General features: G+C 49.6%; 5 protein-coding genes across 5 annotated transcripts; all 5 read right to left on the bottom strand.

The window, feature by feature from the left end:
• Positions 1 to 4255: 4255 nt before the first annotated feature.
• UCRPA7_8863 (putative glycoside hydrolase family 13 protein) lies at positions 4256 to 5721 on the bottom strand (the record flags this gene model as incomplete). Its single annotated transcript, XM_007921371.1, has 4 exons — positions 4256 to 4598; positions 4669 to 5071; positions 5133 to 5400; positions 5602 to 5721. 4 exons carry the CDS (start codon positions 5719 to 5721, stop codon positions 4256 to 4258), a joined length of 1134 nt encoding a protein of 377 aa, XP_007919562.1.
• Positions 5722 to 9429: 3708 nt separating this feature from the next.
• Positions 9430 to 11309, bottom strand: UCRPA7_8861 (putative flavin containing monooxygenase 9 protein; the record flags this gene model as incomplete). Its single annotated transcript, XM_007921370.1, has 5 exons — positions 9430 to 10516; positions 10569 to 10857; positions 10918 to 10948; positions 11134 to 11219; positions 11276 to 11309. 5 exons carry the CDS (start codon positions 11307 to 11309, stop codon positions 9430 to 9432), a joined length of 1527 nt encoding a protein of 508 aa, XP_007919561.1.
• A 457-nt stretch (positions 11310 to 11766) lies between these two features.
• UCRPA7_8860 (putative integral membrane protein) lies at positions 11767 to 12993 on the bottom strand (the record flags this gene model as incomplete). The annotated part of the gene is made up of 1 exon (XM_007921369.1): positions 11767 to 12993. The coding sequence occupies one exon, from the start codon at positions 12991 to 12993 to the stop codon at positions 11767 to 11769; it is 1227 nt and encodes a 408-aa protein (XP_007919560.1).
• A 448-nt stretch (positions 12994 to 13441) lies between these two features.
• UCRPA7_8859 (putative a g-specific adenine glycosylase protein) lies at positions 13442 to 16908 on the bottom strand (the record flags this gene model as incomplete). The annotated part of the gene is made up of 9 exons (XM_007921368.1): positions 13442 to 13830; positions 13893 to 13908; positions 13972 to 14036; positions 14514 to 14989; positions 15524 to 15538; positions 15750 to 16466; positions 16521 to 16547; positions 16697 to 16740; positions 16864 to 16908. 9 exons carry the CDS (start codon positions 16906 to 16908, stop codon positions 13442 to 13444), a joined length of 1794 nt encoding a protein of 597 aa, XP_007919559.1.
• A 2441-nt stretch (positions 16909 to 19349) lies between these two features.
• Positions 19350 to 20935, bottom strand: UCRPA7_8858 (putative nad dependent epimerase dehydratase family protein; the record flags this gene model as incomplete). The annotated part of the gene is made up of 5 exons (XM_007921367.1): positions 19350 to 19677; positions 19740 to 20328; positions 20389 to 20483; positions 20549 to 20837; positions 20911 to 20935. The coding sequence occupies 5 exons, from the start codon at positions 20933 to 20935 to the stop codon at positions 19350 to 19352; spliced, it is 1326 nt and encodes a 441-aa protein (XP_007919558.1).
• Between the last annotated feature and the right edge of the window lie 522 nt (positions 20936 to 21457).

The following is a 21457-nucleotide window of genomic DNA, read 5'->3' as shown; positions in this document are numbered from 1 at the left end:
TGTATAGACTATACTATAGTGACTTATCTCATATTTGTCTAGCTTCCTGGGTAGTGTCTGACGATTTTTCTTGGCCTGAAGGAAAAGGGGGGAGCTTGGCCGAATTTGCCAACTGCAGCGCGCGTTAGTAGCAGGTGACTACGCTATGACCTACCTTGATAGGTCTTATCAACGCGTTTGCCGTGTTTCACCGCTTTACCGGACATACGAATGGCCTCCCTCCTATATTTGCCCCGGATCATACTCCGATGGGTGAATGCCAACTGCGTTTTGGATGTCGCATTCAATCAACCAGACTGGTTAGACTGCCTACAATGAGCAACTTCAGCGATCTACCAAACGAACTTATTTGGCACACAGCGACATATCTGGTCACGCCTTTCGGGCAGTGTTGCAGCGACATCGCCGCTTTAGCTCTCACCAATCGCAGGTTCCATTCAGTCTTGAATGTTTTACTGTACCAATTGGGCGCAGATTATGTCGCGCCACTCTTCTGGGCGGCTCAAAACGGCAGGGCAGATACGCTACGGAATCTTTTACAAACTGGCCTACGGGATATAGGAGAGGAAGAATGGATTACAGAGGGTGCGGTATTTCCTACTGCATATAAGGTCGGCAGGTTGGCTGGCCGTTACCGGTCGCTCAATGTCTCATCTGGCGTGTTCAATGATGACGATCAGCGCATCGGTATGGTGAGTCTGACTCGAGCTTCGAAGACAATTCAGTCGTGCTGCATACTTTAGGTGCTAAATTATTTCCAGAATGCATTTGCATCTCAGCTTCGTGTTAGCGTTCCCTACTTTGATGGTGACACATGTTTCTTTGCAGAGGATGGCACCGTCAAGACTCCAGACGACCGAGAGTCATCGTTACTAGACAATTTCCACCAACGTGCCACAGAGTCCTCCCTCGCAAGAGATTCGAGAGCGTCGTCGATCAGCTTCAGCCCATTACATGCTGCGGCTGCCAATGGGCATGTAAAAATCATAAAGATGCTATTAGACGGCAGCCCTAGCGGCGGTAGTCTGATCGATGCCCCATCGAAGGGCTATTGCTGGTGTCGACGTATGCCTACACTTCAGGACTGGCACGACATGGCCAGCATTCATGAAACGCCTGAGAACGAGTGGCGACCGTACGACAACTTGGAAGGTCAAGACGTGCCCGAATGGACAGCCTTGCACCATGCTATTGTGAGTGCCCTCTCTTTCATATCAACAGGTATCATGCATGAATAATAGCTAACGCATCTTAGTGTCATGGACAAGTTGAAGCGGCAAAATATTTACTGGAACGAGGAGCATCATATTTCCTATGTTCCCAGCAGGAACAAGAAAACCGTGACTACGTCGTGACTGCTCTTCATATGGCGGCTGGCACAGGCTGCCTTGAGTTAGTCAAGTTCATAGTGCAGGGTGGTTACCAGGTAGACATCGATACACCTGATGACCTAGGTCAAACTCCCCTTCACTGGGCCTGCAGAAATGGTCATTTTGATACTGTTGCTCCCTTTCTAGTCGCCCACGGAGCAAACATTAATGTAATTCGTGGAGACACACTTCAAGCAGCAAATGCCCCTTTTGACGACGAAGGCCAGGACCAATCACTACTGTTCGATCTGATAGAATACAGACAGTATGATGAGGCTGCAAGACTATTCGACCTAGGTGCTAACCCAAATTTGCGATGCGGCAAATACACGGCCCTCCACTATGTATGTCTTGATCATGGTATTTGGATGGATGAGGACAAGGATGATGAAGTTCTCGAACCAAAAATTCGTCTCTTCATTGATCGGATCCTTGCCGAAGGCGTCGATGTCTTTGAGACGGCGTCCGTTGAAACGAGCCTAACGTTGTCGGAACTGGAACCCCTTGAGATGGCCTGTCTGTACCATAATGTGCAAGCAGTTGAAGCTCTACTATCTGCAAGATCAAGACTATCAGTACCAGACAATTTCTCATGCGCAATGAATTGTGTTGAATGCTGTCTTGAGGGACTCTCTGACAAGCGCCTATCTTCTGGTCTGAGAATTCTATTTTTACTCCTCGACTACGCCTCTCATGTCGATCGTCCGCCAATCAACAAAAACACGGTATTGCTCTTCGTGCTCCAGGAATACTTGCCCCAGGATCCCGATTTGCGCTACACCGTGTTTGAAGAGCGGCTTATTGACCTAGCCGAAACGCTTATACGGAAAGGGGCTGATCCTCGATTCGTGAATGAGTCTGGGGAGACATGCTTCGAGATTGCGCTTCGGGAAAATCAACTGCAGTTATGTGACTTGATGCTTCGCAAAGGGTTCGAGGCGAGGCCTGAGGAGATCCAAGCTTATTGGAAAATTGGTAGAGAAAAAGGCTCAGCGAGCATTCTCAGCTTTATTATTGAGATGAACAAGCATGCTCAGCTGTACGGCAAACTACCCCTGAATGCCGCCAATCTAGTCAAACTACTCTCCCCGTTGCGCGAATCCGACTTCGACGAGGACATGTGGACAGCAACGCGGCTGGAGGACCTTATTCTGGGCCAAAGTTTGTTGGATCTGCATGACCAGCCTATAACCGACCTGAATCTTGCATTACACTATGCTTGTTATGTGGGCTCACCGGGCATTGCGGAAAAGCTTCTTAACGCCGGAGCAAATGCCAATTATATACCCCTTGACCCAGAGCCTGCGGCTAATACTCTGCTTATAGTCATGTACACTCGCGATCTTAATTATGGGTCATCAAGTAGGACAGCGAAGTTGAGACTGCTCGATATACTACTCCAAAATGGTGCAGACATCCTACAGGCTGGACGACTTCCAGAATGGTTAGCGGGCCCTTCACCCGCTATCCCAGTGTCCAGTGTTTACTGCGACGTAAATGCTGGCACACCTCTTCTTTATGCCGTTTCGAAACATGATTGGGAAGTACTCAGATTGATGTTTCAATACTATCCAAATATTCTTGGAAAAGATTCTAGGGTAGCTCAAGTTGATTATTTACATTTGGCTACCAGCAATCTTGATCCCGAACAGGGCGTCGACCGTACAGTCGCAGAACTACTACGTAATGGAGCTGATCCAAGATGGTTAGATGAGCGTGGTCAGCCAGCACTGCACAACCTTTTGTGTTATGTGGTCCCAAAAAAGCACGCAGTTCAGAAGTCGTGGGTGCATGTTATTCCTCGCATTGCAAGGATGCTATGGCACGATGAACTAGACGTCAACAAAACTAATGGTAGCATGTGCCCTGGGGAGATGATGGAAGAACTCTTGAACTGGCAGACTAAAAAGTTCGAAGGTGATCCTTCAGATAGTCAGATTTTGTATAAATCCCTGGCCAATGGGATTGCCAGACATTTCATATTGAAGTGTCACGAGGGGGGTCGCTTCTCAATCGAACTGCGGCCTCTTTGGCGACCTTTTGAGAAGGTCAAAGCTGGAATACAAATCTGAAGATTGGGCAATGGCGTGACATAATAAAGAGTCGCTTTAGAGGAAAGTGGCTAGAATCACGCGGAGCATATAAGATGTACAACAACATTACTATCTACCATAATCCAAGGTTGCCTCTCAAATTTATGGGATCTACGCATAAAACTCATATCTGCGTCTCGCTCAGTGACTTTTCATCGGCCTTAGCTACCACAAAATAAGACAACAGGTTATCAAGTCAAAAGCTCGTCGGTGTACCTTATCCTCTATCACTCACGACAGTATCACTGCTACAGCTTCATAAGGTGACAGGGAGATGCTTCCCTGTTCAAAATCATCTAGCGTTCGATCTGCTGTTGAAAGGAGAACTTCAGCAACTGTGGCATTGAAGTCACCAAAAGTGACAGTCTCAGAAGAAAAGTTGCAAAGAACCAGTGCTATCCGCCCATCAGCAGACTTGCGCGAGTATGCAAATATCTTCTCGTTCCGCTCATCTACCAGCTGGAAATTTCCGTATACGAATATGTCTTTGTGCTGTTTTCTCGCCGATAACACGGACTTCCAGCAATTGAAAACGGATTGTCTGTCATCCACCTGAGCAGCGGCGTTGATGACTTCGTAGTTCGGATTGGTCGACATCCACGGCAGGCCTAGTGTGAAGCCTGCATTACTACTTGAATCCCATTGCATAGGTGTCCTAGCATTGTCGCGGGACTTCTTTTGATATTCTTGCTTTAATTTTGCAAGCACTTCAGGACTGGCCGTATCTTTGTATAGCCTATTGGAACATGTTAGCGGTATTCTTTTCAAAGCTGGGTCGTTGCAATTGGTTGCTTACTTCCAATGATTCAAACAGTCTATATCTTTATATTCTTCCATGGGCCAATCCTTCGGGATGTTGTGCATTCCAAGCTCTTGGCCCTGGTACACAAAAGGTGTGCCCGCCTGCAGGCCAAGGAACAGAGCCAGCATCTTTGCGCTCTGGGCGCGATATGCAGGGTCATTATTTGCGAAGCGGCTGACTGATCGTGGCTGATCGTGATTCTCAATGTAAAGAGCGTTCCATCCGTCGTTCGCATACATGAATTGTTGCCACTTATCAACGGTAGACTTCAATTCTCCTAAAGACCAAGTACGGGGTGAGAACTTGCCCTGCGGTCCGTGGTCGAGATCCATCCTGAGATAATATGAGCACATAATCATAACTCAAGAGGCGATGCACGAGTACACCACACATAATCACTTACAGCTCAAAATGGAAGATCACGTTTAGTTCGCCTCTATCGCTTCTAACGCTCTTAATTATCTCTTGCGGGTCGTTCACGCACGGCATCTCGCCAACGCTAAAAGCATCGTACTCTTTCAGAATGGCGCCGATTTCTTTCAAATATTCATGAAGCCTCGGTCCTGCTGAATAATACTCAGCGCCAGACAGAACTCCCCTAGTTGAGTCGGGAAATCCTTGGTCTTTGCTGATGAAATTGATCACGTCAAGTCGAAAGCCGTCAATACCACGATCTAACCAGAATCGTACGGTTTCGTGGACGGCTTTGCGAACAGCGGGATTCTCCCAGTTGAGGTCCGGTTGCTCTTTGCAGAAGAGATGTAGATAGTATTCTCCAGTGAGCTCATCGAATTCCCAGGCACTCCCTGTATTGCAACATATATCAGCTTACCGATTTATGATCCATTGAAATATGTTAGCTTTTACCTTGAAAGTGGGATTTCCAGTTGTTTGGCGGCTGTCTGTTACCCTGGGCATCGTATTTCGGCTTCTTCCAGATGTACCAGTCTCTATACTCGTTATCCTTGGAGCTACGCGAGTCCTTGAACCACTGATGCTGGTCACTTGTATGATTCACAACAAGGTCAAGAACCAACTTCATCCCCCGTTCATGGAGTTTGTCTTTCAACACATCGACATCATCGATTGAACCGTACTGTGGATCTATCTTGTAATAGTTGCTGATGTCATAACCCTGGGGTGGGAGAAGTCAGCGATAATATAGGCATCTATTCTCGCGGCATTTGTAGCGAATGGGGGACAGTTTGCGGTATGAACTAGTAAGACTTGCCATGTCAATTTGCGGACTCTCAAAGATTGGAGACAGCCAGACTATATCGACGCCAAGGGCTTTGAGATAATCGACCTTTGAGATGATACCTTTGAGGTCTCCTACGCCTGACCCGGTAGAATCCTTGAACGAGGCCGGGTAAATCTGGTAGACAGTGTCCTCCTTCCACCACGCTTGATGTTGCTGCAGCGCGCCTTGCGACACCGCACTTTCATGGGGAGACATTTTCTAGAGATACCGAGAGTACTCGCCCCAAACAGCTTGAAAGAGAACGGTCGACTGAATGAGCACGTTCTCCGACGTTTCGCAACCGACGGCGTTTACTGTATGATGCAATTGAAAGAGTTTATAGAAGTCCGTCTGTCGCAGACTCGGGTATTACGGGGGTTCTTGGCCAATTCCCGCGCAGTGGAGTTAGACAATAACTGGGGAACGCCGCAAGCTTGGATTTACGAAGCTGGGTCTCCTGAGGGGACAAAAAGCGGCTCGGAGGTGGGGGCTTAGCGGGTATACAGCCCCAAATTCTGCCGAGAATTTGTGCGATCAGAGCTCCGTCATTGGTGCCGTCCATATCCTCAAGCAGCTGTCCTCCGGTGTCCGGCTGCCGGGCGTGGCCGAGATCGTACTCCCGCTTGTCTCATAATTAAGGCTTAGTGGTGAAGAGATTAAGATAAAAGTGACAATCTGTGGCTACCATTGAAGCTCGCCGGCACAGCAAACAGACGCACTTAATTAATATCTCTTGATATATTAATGTGTTGAATGATAGCTATAAAAGTTCTTTGTACGAATATATTTTGAATCAGGTTGACTTGCCTAATAGCTACCACGTCAGAATTGAAATAAGCTTCTCAATAGTAGCTTGCGACACATGCTTCGCGCCGCTCGAGAAGGGATCGCTTAGCTCGCAAAGCGGAAGTCAAGACGCTTGCTCCCCTTGTCAGTAGTTGTGTCGAGGTACCGATCCTTCTCCTCCGCACTCATCGCGTCCCAAACCTTGTTTCTCCGCTTGTTGCGGATAACGTAGTACAACTTCACACTAATGTAGATGACAATGTTCATGCATGTGATGCCCACGAGAACTCTATTTCCTCGGCGATACTGAGGACGGTCATCCTTCCTGTAGATGTTCGAGCTGATGATCGACTGCAGTTGAACGGCCATGTTGTAGAGCGCGGCTGAGACAGTTCTGGTTCGCACGGTATTAGAGTTGCGACTACACCAGCCCACTTGCATCGGGTGTGGTGATGGGTATGAGAGCAGTACGACCACAAGTGCGTACGATCCCCAACGATTAGTGTCGGATGGTAACACTGCTAAGGCGATCAAACAAGGTAGGAACCAGATTTGAGCAAGGAGTCCTGAGAATGAACGTTGATTGATCTTTTCGGATACGTAAGTGAGAAGTAGCATCTTGATATGTGTCAGGCTTTGTCCAAGTAACATCCAGATTTCATCGCACTTACGTTGATAGTTGTAACCACTTGACAGGGGATACTCAGCAAATTGGAGTTGAACGTATCGAACCCCAGTTGCCGCAATGTCAAGGTCAGATACTGATCCGGAGGACCGGCTGGAATGCCAAAAGTCAAGCCAATGATATAGATTGGCCAGATGTCATAATCACAAAGTGACTCCCATAGCAGCTTTGGTGTAATAGCCTGTCGGTTATGCATGTCGCTCTTTGAGGGGTCATCTCGCAGGATCCTATTCACCATGATCTTTTCTTCTCTTTCCGTGAACCAGCCTTTGGGTCTCCACCATGCTTTGGTCTGTGTTGGCGACGGACACATCATAAACACGGACCATATACCGATGACAAGAGTGAGAACACCTTCAAGTAGGAATAGCCTGATATCTGTTAGCTTGGTAGGGTCTGCCGTGGTTCAGTGAAGCGTACCATCTCCAGCCTTCATGCCCGTGCACTCCACGAAGTCGCAATAGCCCGTAGGCTAGTAGCGGAGCGATGACATCCGTCAGGCGATTCGCCATCCAAAATAGTGCCAGGCGGAAGGGCAACTCGGACCCCTTGAAAAAATAAGACAGATACTACATTCATTAGCCTTTGGGTCAAAGCTGCTGTCAAGGCTAGCAAGCTCACCAAAATCACATCTGGGATGAAACCTCCTTGCAGGATCCCAATGAGTGCGCGAGTAACTAGGAACGACTTTCGACCGTTAAGCCAGAATTGAGAGCCGCTGACGAAACTCCAAAGAATCATCTGCGCCGGGATCCATCGATCTCTATTTTTGGGATTAGTCTCGAGCTTCACCTGTGAATCGAGATCTCAACATACGGGCCAATCTTCTTGCTAACGAGCTGAGATGGTAGCTCCGCCAGTAGAAAGGCGGTCTTAAACACAGTATTTCCAAGATTGTAGTCATTTGTGTCGAGTCCCAAGTCTTCCAGAAAATTGTCCGTGTTTGCTTGCGAGATGTTGCTCCGGTCAAGATCGAGCGCGAAGAAGGCAATGCATGACCAGGCGGTGACTTTCCAGTCGATGCGAGCAATCAAAGGAAGCTCTTCACCCCAGGTCCATCGGAAAGATGGATCAAATCGGTGAAGGTTCTCGTACCGGGGACTGGGCTTGAAGTATTTGGCGGTTTCCGGGTCATCATAGACCGAAGGTTGAGTAGCGATCTCATCGTGGCGGCGCTTCTCCTTGCTACGTCGCCAGAAACTGGCGATGGCATGGGCTGGTGGCTCAGAAGACTGCAACTCAGCTTGGCGCTGGAGAATTTTTTCACGGGTCTCTTCGAGTTCTTTTGAGTCTGTGGGCAATTCATTGACAGCTTTGTCATCGGAGTCGTAGACTGGTGTGGCCACTGGCTCGGGACCAGCTTGTTCCTTGTCGGACCTAGCCATTATGTGCTCTTCCAGCTCGATGTTCAGCCGGTGGAAACTGCTCCAACAACCCGGTTCGATTCAATCCTTATAATGTGCTATTGTTGTGCCGGCAACATGCTTCCTTTACAACCCCCACCTCTTGGCTTTTTGTCGTGATCAGTCTAAGTCATGATGCAAGTTGTGATGTGTCGATCTTCACCCACGAATTGAAGAACCCCAAAGTCTTGGCAATGATAAGTGAAATCCGCACTACTTTCTATTTCGGTGATTTATCTTAACATTGGGCAAGATTGTACAATATCTAGTTTGATGGCAAATCACTTGGCGGTGTTCTATACCAGGGAATTTTCCAAGGCAGCATGGGGAGACTCTGCCGCTCAATGAAATGACAGCCGGCTTGGTTTGACATGCGGCAAACTTGTCCCGGCTCCGCGGAGTTGGTATTCTTTTGACATTTGATGTATAACGGGGGCGGGGTTGGGTTGCTTGCGTGATGTGTGATAGTGATGTCGTTGTGGCCGATCACTTTCATTGGCTGTTTCAATGTTGTTGGAATTGACATCCTGGTCCTGTTCAACGTGCCGAGCCGCAATTATCGCTCTAATGCTCATAATCACCTTCAAGCCGACTTACATTGGTTGACTAGAATTTTCTTATGTTCTAGGGTATGAATATTGACAATAGCAAAGAAACAAAGTTAATGCTGCATGACGTCTCGAAGCGATTCTCCCAATATGATAATTATAATATTTGAGCCACGAGAGCGTATCCGGTGCGCCCTCTTTTCTAAAGCTTAAGCGTCCCAAGATTAAAGATATAGCCAAGTTTTGGATGACGGCCGCAGTCTCGTATCGAAATTCACGCCCCGCGCCATATTATCTCGAGGGACCAGATTCCAGCTACTTCTCGTTCAAGTTTCGTTAGTACCAGCAAGCAACTGAAAAGGCAAAGGATACAAAGAAGCCCAGACAGAACGAACTATATCATTCAGAATACAGATAAAACATTCAAGTGGTATATCCATACTAAGATCAAAACTCCAATCCAAATTCAACTTCATCCATCTAACATGGGCCCCATATCCAACTAGGCTACTTGTTTATTCGTCGTGGTATCAAGTCTAAACTTATTCGGCTTCTTATCAACTAACTTCGCTTCCTCATTCGCCCTCTTGATCGCATCCCGTGCATCACTCCACGCCTTGCGCTTGCCGGTATCAACCAGTCGCGTCATATGAGGAGATACAATACCCCACCCCATCAACTTGGACATCTCTGGGTCTCGTAGCCGGAACTTCCATCCCGAGAGGCCCCAGCTCAACGCTTCGCGGATGCCCGTGCCTGCCTTGCTGTGCATGAAGCGGTAGAACTCGCCCGGCCGAACCAGGCCTTTCTCCGAGGTGGGATGGGCCGTCCAAGTGTCTGCGTTGAGCTTGGTCTGTTTCTTAATGGACGCCTCCATGTGTTTTCGTGATGGGAAGGATGACTTGCCAGCCCATAGCTGGGTTATGGCCATGGCGCATAGTTCGCCGAGCACCCAGGCACAGTCCGCTGCGTTGTACGTGTTCAGGAAGGCGACGCTATCGGCATACTCGGGCGGGAAGATCTGCAAAAAGAGGTCAGGCAGGGGTGGACCATCGTAGTTCGCAGGCGAGCGCCTGTTGAGCCACGGTGTGAGAGACAGGTCGCAGGAATACCCTGTTGCCATGACCACCGCGTCGATGTCCTCCAGGATAGTCCCGTCCTCCAGTTCAGCGGATTTGGCGCCGACAAAACGGCGGAGACCCGCCACAGATGCTACACTGCCAGCGGCGAAACATGGGACTAGGTCTTCGTTGACGACAGGGAGAACAATTCCAATGGATGGCACCGGCTCCAGCTTCCACAGTGGATCCGTCTCCCACGCTTTCTTGGACAAGCCTTTCAGATAAGAATCGGTGATCTTGACCATCGCTGATGGGGCCTTGTCCTCGAGCCAGTTCATGAACCTCAAAGTGTGGTAGTTCACAGTGAGCTCTACCGGACCGCCGGCACGGGTTCTTGATAGGACCATAGCGCCACGCCTGTGAGAGATGTACACCTTGGAAGCAACGTCGACGAGCTCGACCGCGACGTCTGCTGCAGTATTACCGATGCCGACGACTAGGACGTTCTTCTTTGCGAAAGGCTCGTTGCTACCCTAGTTAGAAGAGGCGATCGCCGTATGGAATCTGATGAGTCACTCACGACTTGTAGTCTTGCCCACTGATTATTGTGCCCTGGAATGCCTCCATACCCTCATATGTAGGCCGACTGGGCTTGCGAACTAAACCAGTAGAGAGGACTATCTTGTCAAACTCCCGTATCGACGATGTGCCATTTGATGCAATAGTGAGTTGCCATTTTCCGGTCTTGTCGTCGCGAACAATACTTTTTACGCTACTGCTCACCTCGATGTGCTCCCTGATGTGGAAGTGGTCTGCATAGTCCTTCAAATATTGACACATTAATGAACCGGTAGGATACAGAGGATAATCTAAGTCGTCTCAATTAGCCAGTGGAGAGACATCACGACACGTACGATGATAGACCATACCGGAAGGGAAGGGGAAATCAGAGAAGTGAGACTATGGAGATCTGTTAGCTGTCACTGCTGAGCTTTTCTTGCTAAGTAGGTGATGCATACGATGAATTTGCAACTGTTGAGTGCCGTATCTAGACATGTCAGTATTGGCCTGTCGTTTCAAGGTCGACGAGTTGGCGTACCTTTCAGACATGTTGTTGTTCCTGGCTCTGTAGAGTAGTTCCATACTCCTCCAATGTCATCTCTGCTCTCGAAAGCTGTAGCCGCGAAGCCCTCTTCTCTTAGACACTTCAGAGCAGCCAGCCCTACGGGGCCTGGTTTGACAGCATTAGCGCATCCGCCTTTGCGTGGGATCCGTTTGGTGACCTACCAGCACCAACAACCGCGACAGTGACACTCTCCATTGCTTCGTGCCAAGCAACTCACAGGGCGCTACAACGCAGTCAAGCATGAGATCACAAAAACAAGAGGTCTCCAATATAATAAATTAAGATGCAGGGGAAACGAGGTAGGATTCCTCATCGTGCTGAGCTTAGGTTCTGTCTGACGTAAAACGTCTAATTTCGATGAGCTGGCTGCGCCGGAACCAAGCGAAATGGCCCCTGATATGCAGCGATTAGCCTACCTACATCCCGGTTCTCCTTACAGGGCTACCACGGTAGCGGCGCACGGAGATATTACAACGAGGTCGGGTTTAGGAGGCGGACTAGCGGCCGCATTGTGAAGTGTGTTGATGGAATTGAAGCTGGGCTATGCTTGGTGTCACAAAGCGCTCTTTGATCAAAATCTAGATTGAATGACATTTGGACATTACATTATATACAGATATATACACATTTGAGGTGTTTGGACTATATCGTGCTATCTCTTGTGTTGCCGCTCAAAGCTAAAATTCCATACCTCAGCTCGAACATCTCCAGCAGACGACTGCTTCAGGCCAACATGCTGGAACACGCTGGGCTCCAAAGCCCATTTCCTCAATCCCCGGCTCTCCGCATAACCTTCTAGTTTCTGGTCTCCCGCAAAGTCATACGGAGGGTTCCTCAGTAGGTTCTGGAATCCTTCGAGGTGTCTCTCGGGGATAACCAGGCCCTGCGCGCAGCATCCGTAGCGCTCCATCTCGCGCGCGCCGGGATTGGGCCACGGGATGAGTCTGTTCACTGACACTCGTCCTGCCATGAAATACAAGACAATCATCGCCGGTATCCAAAGACCGAACACCGCTGCTGCGAGAATATTCGACTCGGCTGCTGAAGCGCCAGACCTAGCACCAAATTTCCAACGCCTCCGAGCCTCTAGGAATAGGGCTAGGATGACGACGTAGACCAGGAAGATTGTTTCCGAGTACGTCAGCCATTCTTCACTGTTCCACCCCATGAAGATCTCCGAGTAGAACAGTCGTAGATACATCCAGTCGGTCTGTGTCTTTTCCGACTGGCTCTCCGTGTATGCGAGCCCTTTCTTGAACCGGCGGAACCAGTCCCGCGATGCCACGATGTCGTCCTCCACGAGCGCAAAGTAGGGTGACCCGTAGTTGCGACACGTCTCAACGAGCACGGAGTGGTCGAGACGCATGTTCTCAACCCGCCCGTCGCCACGCGGGTCCTTGTAGACGTTGAAGGGAATCGTGCGGTACACGTCGCTGATGTTGGAGGGCGTTGACTCGGTGTCATACACCAAGACTTCGTCAACAATCTGATCGAGCCATTTCTGGCCGTACGCGAAATGTGCTTGCGGGGACTTGTCGGCGAGGAGGACGACGATATGGACGGACTTGCGCTCGTCAGGGGTCAGGGTGTCGGTCAGCGTAGCGACGGTGTGCGAGAGGAAGGACTCGGAGGTGCGATTGACGCTGGGGATTCCGATACATAGAAGCTTGTCCTTCTGCGAGGCTGACGACTTCACGCCCGAAGGCTGCTTGAGGAACTGGTCGGCTTCGGCGGATCTCACGAGCGAGAAGCGCTGCTCGTAGGCGCGGCGCGTGTCGTAGAAGATGGAGGAGGGGTCATCGTACGAGTTGAAGTAGCTGAAAATCAGGAGAAACAGCCACACGATCCAGAAGAGCGCATGGACGTAGGAAATGCGCATGATGGTCGTCGCATGGCCGTTGCAAAGTCGCCTCCAAAAGAGATTTGAAGATTGAAGATTCAAAGATCCGGGAGGCGGCAAAAACGGCCACATTAGTGGGGGACCGGCAGATGAGGCGCTAGAGAGGCACGTAAAAGGGCGCCTCATTTCAAGCGTTTAGGCTGAGCTTGGCATAGTTGCCGCTCGAGCCGATGCAGCTAGCAAATAAACTTGAGTATTAAGATTTAGGGAACAGATCTTGAGTCTTGAGGAATGCTGTCTTAGTTATCTTGACTCTTTAGCGACGTATCCCAATGACTCATTTAAATCAAGACACCGTGAACGCAGAGTATGTTAGTGTACAAGTGACTGCGACAACTTCTTCATGTCACATTTCTAAACATTCATCGACGGACGCTCGTGACTGGGGCTCATACGCGTTTGACCACGTCCGCATTGATATTCGTATTCACGGCTCGACTTCTTTGGCAAGAGTCCAGCACTGCCGCATGCCTGTTCCCATCGTCTCTTGCTCAATGTCGTCGCCTGAAGCCCACCGACTGAGCCGACCGCTGATATCAAACGCTTCTGCATCACCTGTCTCGGTCTCGAGCTCGAAGAATTGAACATGCATAGTCAGCTTGATATGAGAAAACAACCATGGCACACTACCAAGTTCTCCAACGTGCCTTAGCCCCGCCGGCAGCTTCCCCGACTGGTCTTTCGGACGACCCTTTCCTTCGCTACTGAGAAGTCCAGAGACGAATTCCTGCGCAGCCTTCTTTCGCAACTTCGGCGTGCTATCGTTTGTACCCGGTAAGATGAGACTCGGAAGCTCCCACAGGCCAGCAAGTAGACCTAGAGGAAGCGTCAGCAATGTATCAAAAGCGAAGCGCCTCGCACAACAGTGATGAACGAACCTTTGTCGGGACGTCTCTGAATCAAGTAGGACCCATCACTGCGCCTTATTGCGCATACTATCGTCTCTTCTTCACGTACAGCCTTTTTGATAGCCTTGACGGGGAATTTCCGAGCGTGATCAACAGCCACCTCTAGAGTCTTTCCTGAAGTTCCCGGTGTTGAAGTTTTTGCCGATTTCGCTGTCGACCCTGATTGTCCGAAGAACGATGAAAGGGTAGCCTGTTTCTTGCCTTGGGGTTTCTTCTTTGTCTTTGCTTCTGCAAAGCCATCAACCTCGTCACCATCCTCTTCATCGGATGCCGCGTCAACCTCTTCCATTGGCTCGCACAAATCACAAAGCTCTTCGATGTCCCCCAGTGAATCCTTCTTGGTTTTGGTGGCCACCAGCAACCCTTCGCCGTATGCTCGACACGTTGATGTAACAGGACATGCAGAGCAATTCGGTTTCGGGGCACACACGGTACTCCCTAATTCCATCAGCCCCTGGCCCCAGCGGCCAGGACCGTCACTCCTACGCGTCACGTCAGTGCCTTCCGACGCGTCTTCAGCAACTGCCTTCACAAGTGCATCTGCAGCAGCCCATAAGGAGCTGATAACTGTTTTGTCTGTTTTAACGTTACCCAAGATCCCCAGCTGCCGGCTCAGAACACGCAGCACATTGCCGTCCACCATCGGCGCTGCGTGGCCAAAGACGATGGCTGAGATGGCGCCTCCAGTGTAGCGGCCGACTCCTGGGACATTTGCCTCGAGCTCCTCGGCAGTTTCAGGCAAGAGGCCATTCATCTTTTTATCGTTCACAACCTTCTGCGCTGCAGTGTGAATCCTCGTCGCGCGGCTGTAGTATCCCAAACCTCGCCAGGCGCTCAGCACATCCTGCTCATCGGCCTTTGCGAGGTCCTGGATAGTCGGCCACTTCGCCATCCACCGATTCCAGTAGTCAATAACAACTGAGACGCGTGTCTGCTGTAGCATGATCTCGCTGATCCAGACCTCATACGCGCGCCTCTCCAGGACGCGCCGGAGTTCGCCCGCGTCACTGTACTCTTGCGGGTCGATCCACGCCTTGCGCCATGGCATTGCGCGCGCGGCGCTGACGCTGTCGAACCATTTCAGCAGCACATCGCGACCTGCTCTACCCTGCTCGCCGTCAAGGAGCAGTGGCCGATGATACTCCACGGCATGCCGTCTGGCCGGTGGTGCACATGCTTTCCAATTGGTCGTCCCATGACCGAAAAGGCGGCCATTTAGCTGAGATACTCCATTGTGTGAAGATGCGCTTGTTTTGAGTCGCTTTGCTGGTCGTGGTGCTTCTTCCTCAGATGGCGGCGCGTCGTTCGTCCATGACGCGTCGACCTCGACGCGTGTTGATGTTTTACGGACAACTTTCTTCACGATTTTCGGCGCATCCTCAGCGTCCGAAGTGACTTGGACCTGTATCCTCTTGGCCGCAGCCAGAGAGCTCTTCCTCCGAATAGTCATGATATATGTCGTTTTGTCTGTGATTGTGCCGACTGTTGTGGTCTTCGCCGTGGTGGGGCATCCGCCAGGTCCACCACGCCGGCTCCGCCCGCCCGCCCGCTTTGGTGGGTTAGGGTTGGGAGAATTTGTGTCCCCTGCCGATACGGCATACCAGCATCTCGGGGTACTTATATACCATCTCAGTTATTCAAGTGGATTGCAGGAAACAGGTAATCTGAGGTCTTCAATACCATCATGGACTTCTTCAGTACTTATGGAACTAGCTGGCCTTCCCCAACGTCGCTCTGTAACCGACAGCCTCTAGTGCCGTAGCTACCTTATTTCCACCACTGTCGGACACACTGAAGACAAAGTGATCGTTCGATAGTAACTCATACACGAATCTATCCATAGATGCCCAAGTCAGACAGGCGCCATCCTGCCAGAACAGCAAGGCATTTGTAGCCTCAATCTCCTCGGGAGTGCCGACGGTAGGAACGGCTCTCCACGATTCCTGTTTGTCTGTCTTGATGTCGGTTGGGTACATACGGACGCGCACCTCTCCTTCGGGTGTGGGGAAAACCGGTGGCAGATTGATGCTTAAATAGGTGTTGATAATATCGACGCCACGGATGATCCAGGTATCAACTGAAAACCCGGGAGAATCGTCCAAGGAGAGGACGATTGTCGAGTTGGTTCCTTCATCACTATACGTCCCGGCATACACCGGCTGTGCCTCGTCCTTGCTGGCTTGTTCGATGCTGGGAAGGAGGGCCGTGGCAAGCTCTGACCATACTAGAGTGGGCACGCTATCGCTCTCTGGACCGGCGCTCAAGACCGTGATGACAAGATCGTAGTCTGGTATGAGCACAATGAATGAGTGGTATGTGATCAGGTCTCCGCCTTTGGTGTAGAATTCAATGAGGCGCCCGTCTTTGGTCACGTTATGAGCGCGGTAGATCTCCCATGGTGTGCCGATGAACGTCCCTGCCGAGGATGTGCCAGTGGCTGGCTTGAGCCACTTTCTTGTCTTTGCAGGACTCAGATATTTGTTAAGAAGCACGGCGTCACCAAATTTGTGCAGATCATTGATCGTGGAGTAGTAATTGCCGGCACTATGAACATGATAAGCTAACAATCATATCTATATTCGGGAGAACTAGACTCACGGAGCTTCAAAGCCAATGGATGCGTTCCTATCACACATGTAGTTAGCAATCACCTAGAAGACAAGTCGAACGAAGAATAATAAAGTCTGCTATCGAAACAATGCTGATAAAGCAGTGTATCGGTCAGAGTTTACGAGAAACTCCATAAATAGATGTGGTTTTGGAGAACTGCTTACCACCATTGATCGTCTACGGGAATGAATCCCAAGTTGTCGTCCGGCTTAGACGGAAATGTATTAGTCACTATGGTGGCTAGCGTCAGAGTTGCATTTTTGAACATTACAGAAGTGGAATGAGAACTCGTGATAAAGTTGTACAAAGCGGAAGCTCAAAACGCACTTACTTCCTTGGGGTTCCCAGATAGTCTTTTTGATGTACTCTCCTGCATCTTGTCCGGTCACGTTTTTCAGAACAAATCCGATGACCGCCCATCCAATATTGGAATAGACAACACTGGAAGAGAAAGGGAGGTATACAGGGGGCCGCTCGCCAAAGCGGTCCCAGAATACTATATCGTCAGAACCACGTTTTCGTGCATATAGTTGGTAGTAACATACCACTAGCATCGCATGGAGGAAGCCCCAAGAGCCCCGAGCAGCCAAGATCTTTAGATGGATCATCAGGAGGGAAGCCCAGCTCGGTCCAATTTCCATAAGGCTGGAGGTCCGTGACCACTATCTTTTATCAGTCTCATACTTTGAAGCTCATATCCACGACGTGCAACTCACTATCCCCGCCTATGCCACCAAGGTGTGAAGCTAGTGCCCCGAGTGTGATATCATCCCAATCAATAGTCCAAATAGGATTTTGGGCACGCGCCTCCTGGTTGAGATACCGGAGCTGGGGGAGATATTTGGTTACAGGGTCGTTGAGATCAACTCCACTGAGTTGCAAGAGAGCCAAGACCGGGAAGACTTTGGACGCACTTGCGAGACGGAAGACTGTATCTGAATCCACCTTCTGTACACCTCGAGGGTCAACATTTGGCGGGGTATAGCTATACTCTAGCAACAGGTTGTCTTCATGAATTGATTTAACTCCAACTGCGAGAGCGGAGCCGTTAAATCCAGCCGTCATGTCATCTAAGAGGGTCATTGCTTTGGCCACGGCTGACTGAACTGCTGGGTTGGAGCTTGGTGCAGTTGGCGCCGGAAGGACGGGCCCAAGGGGCGGGCAGTGTCCATCAAGAGCCGCTTGGACTCTCGAATGAAGGAGAAGCAGCATGCCCCCAAAACTCAGAAACCGTGATTGCTGCATTTTACAAGCGACAGTGTTTGAGGAGAAAGAGTTGAAGAGAATGCATTCATAGGCGGTCGCGTCGTCTGTCGAGACTTGAGGCTCTTATCTAAAACTGTGACCCTGTACGAGGTAGTCATGGCAATTAAAGATGATTCGTGCGGTCGCACGTGTGCATTTCGTGAGATTCGCATTCTTTGAAAATCAATTGCTACGCCTTCCAATTCAAGCATGGCGCCTCAAGGTGAGAAATCCTTTCCAGAAATGAGCTCACCGGTTCTGGGTACGGGTGTCTGAAGGAAGCGTAGTTCGCGGAAGGCTTCCCGATGGCAATGGTTCAATGGTCACATCTTGACGGATTACCTAGAACTATGTGTCAACAATGGGGTAACTAGAAACCAAGAAATGCTATGCAGTTTTGGCACAATCTGGACGTCTGCGCGATGAATTGATGCTTTCCTTGCAGTCGACTGCAAGACCTCCTGAGCGCAACAATTGGTCTACGCCGTGACATCCGATATTTTAGAATCATGAGATGCATCTTCCCGATGTTGCTTTGCCGGGGAATCACACCTGGTGGCGGCCTAACATCATCATGCACTTCTATCTCCACAGTTGGCGAATAGTATCTTGCTCTAGAACAGGTAAAACCCGTCCACTAACGCGCTACATCTGGCAGGCGCATTCGCTAGATCTTACATATGTCCTGTCATAATGCGCTGTTAATTAAGACCTGTCAGGCAGCGAAAGCTTGGCTTTAAAACCCCAATGAGAACTTCGGACCAAGATTATGCATAACCACTGCATGTATATCGAGTCCAGATCCTTGCTGACTGAGATTCTCCGCATGACCCGCATCCTGCTGGATTTAGTTGACCTTTTTCGCGAAAGTTTCCACCAAGGTGTCTTCGATATTACCAATAATTATCTACTATGGCTTGATCTAGCCTGATTCTGCGTATATTTTGCACCAAGGTCGGATGAACCGTGACGTGCTGCCTGATGTATCCGAACTGCTTCCATCATTGATGACATTTTGTGCTCACCGGTCAAAATTGCCTCATCTCATCCTTGTTCACAATACTGAACTTTTTTAAGGCTATTTCCAAGAGAGGATTCAAGTTGTATATCAACACGGGACATCAAATTTTCATAGCTTCGAGAAGCTCAATCAGGTTAGGGACGGGTCACGATTAATGAGGTTTAGTTTACACTGACTGGCAACTATTTTACGCATGAACCGTAGATAGTTACTTGCAAGGTTGGTGGAGACTTTGCAACTGGTTGTGTCGCTGAGTGTTTTCTAAACAAGCTCGCTCAGAAAGTTTCCGGGCTTAGAGTCAATAGTATAGCAGGGTAATGAAAGACAAGTAATCAACTAGTAGTGGCAGAGATGCCATTAGCGGTAACGTTATCAACATTCTCGGTCATGATCTAGTCATTGAGTCGTTCTGAAAGCAGACATGCAAGGTAGAGGAGCTGACAATCCCGAGTCTCTTAGACAGCTTCGTATTCGGACATTACTTGACTACGCAAATTTCAGTCGGCTAACCCCATTCTCTTTCCCTCCTCCCGTAGCTACTTAGATACAATTCACTCGACATATTCTGTTACGGCTAGAGGCGGTAACACCTTGAGCTTTGACAGATCTCTTAGTGTATGGAAAGCTGACTCATAAGAGTCGACGCTGCCATGGAAACCCATTTTCCTAGCCTTTCGCATGCTGAGTGAGAGAGCCCACCCTCCGATAATTGCAGAGTCACTCATGGCGAAAATCTGTGCTCGCCGTGCGGCATCCTTGAAAGGGTCCAAAAGCAAACCATGTTTCTCGGCAAGCTCTTTCCACGCTCCCTGTACCTTCGAGTCCTCAGACCATTCAAGCAAGCTGAAAGAAGTCTGGGTTACTCCTTGTGGGCCGTAGCTGTGGAAATAAATAATTATTCTAGGATCAAAATGCCTTGGATTTAAGGCGTGTGTACTTACCCTCTTGGAGTTTCCTTCCATCTTGACTCAGAGACTCTGTACTTGGAAGGATCGTTCTCGGGAGCTGTCCAAGATGTTCCATACCATGTACCGAGATAAGGCCACAGTCGACCCCACGTGAAAGGTAGTCCGTCCTGAGCATTGAACGCTTCATTACCAGCGTTCGGGTTCAGGACCGCCCATTCTTCAAGATATGCATTCAGAATTGCGGTGCTCTGGCAGAACTCTCTATCCCATGCTATATAATCTCCGGGGAATTTCACAGGCTGGTTGAGCTTGGCTTGAACTGCAGCATATACGCCAATGCCGACCATGTGGTTGAGAAGATTATCTCGCACAGCCCCTATGATGTAAGACGGTCGTACAACGTTCCATTGCGCTCCAGTATCTAAACAGTACTTGGCTAAATGGTCTTCTTGAGGGTAGTAGAAGTTGTTCTCGAGCAAAATCCGGGGATCGCTCTCGAAAGAGGGATTTGTTGCTGGGCCGATATGAAAGCCATAGTGTTTGGCTCCAGTCTGCAAGAGAAACCTCTTTGGGGCCAAGTTGGCTAACTTCAAAGCCTCGAGGAAGTTCGCGATCAGGTTTCCTGTTGTGAAGTATCAGCGAGTGAGCGTATACTTGTGGAACAATTTTTGAGACTGCTAACCGTTAACCTTGGCTAATTCATCCGCTTCGGACCACATTCCCAAGACACCGCCTTTTTGAGCGGGCTGCATGTAGGAAAAGAAGAAAACATGATCTCTGTTTGAAGTCACATTAGCAAATCTGATTTATGCTAGGGGCTATTTTCAAACAAATAATCTTACACTTTGTCGACTGTGTCTTTCAATGTCTTGGCTAGTATTTCTGGATCTGCCAAGAAGTCAGCCTCAACATGCTGAATGCGGTCTGCACCATCTCCCAACTCCTTGAAGAAGTAGTCCGGAGGAGGCCGGCGCGAAAGTGTGTAGATTTTTGACCATCGCTCAGGAGCAGCGCAGAGGACTTTCAGCATGTGATATCCCGAAATGCCCGTGGCTCCAGTGACAATTGCAGTGAGATTTGTCACATCTTTCGGATACACAGGCAACCCGTGGAATATACCATTGGACTGTACTAATTCGGTCGTTCCAGCCATGGTAATCAGAATGACGGAGCAGATGATTTGGCAATTTTGCGACAAACTCACGAAACAAAAGATCGGGCGAGGTCATATAGCTACTATGGAGAGTTTCTGCCTACCCAGTGGGCCTCGTGGACCATGGCTTCGGTCCCCGACGGCCATCTACTAGGGATTCCCTAGGAATACACCGGTAGCCTGTCCAAAGGCGTATGAACTCCTGGAGTAGCCCCCGGGTTGTTGACTCCGGGCTGTGGGGTTTGGGGTTCGGTGAATCCTCCCCGCGTTTCCCCACTTCTCCGCTTCTTGGTGCGTCACTGGGATTAAGCTGGACAGGGGGTGCCGCCAACCCGGGACGTGCGCCCGGACACAACAGGGACTCATGTTGAAGTCGGGCTGGCCCAAGCACAAACCTATGGTGATGCAACGGTCCTCGACGTGTTTACATTACGACAATCAGATATATCTTTTGTAAAAGATTGTAGTAAGAATCGGGGCCTAAAATGTATATCGATATTCAATGATGAATTAATTTCCGCATCAAAGGTCATCTATTGGGATCACAAACCCGAAGCCAAGTCTCTGATCAGCTATTGTGATTCTACAGTACATGATA

Source organism: Phaeoacremonium minimum, assembly GCF_000392275.1.
Source record: "Phaeoacremonium minimum UCRPA7 unplaced genomic scaffold PA7_03_scaffold_610, whole genome shotgun sequence".
In the NCBI taxonomy this organism is placed as follows: Eukaryota; Fungi; Ascomycota; class Sordariomycetes; order Togniniales; family Togniniaceae; genus Phaeoacremonium; species Phaeoacremonium minimum.
Note: the sequence above shows the minus strand (reverse complement) of the source record. Positions and strands in the feature narration are given on the sequence as shown.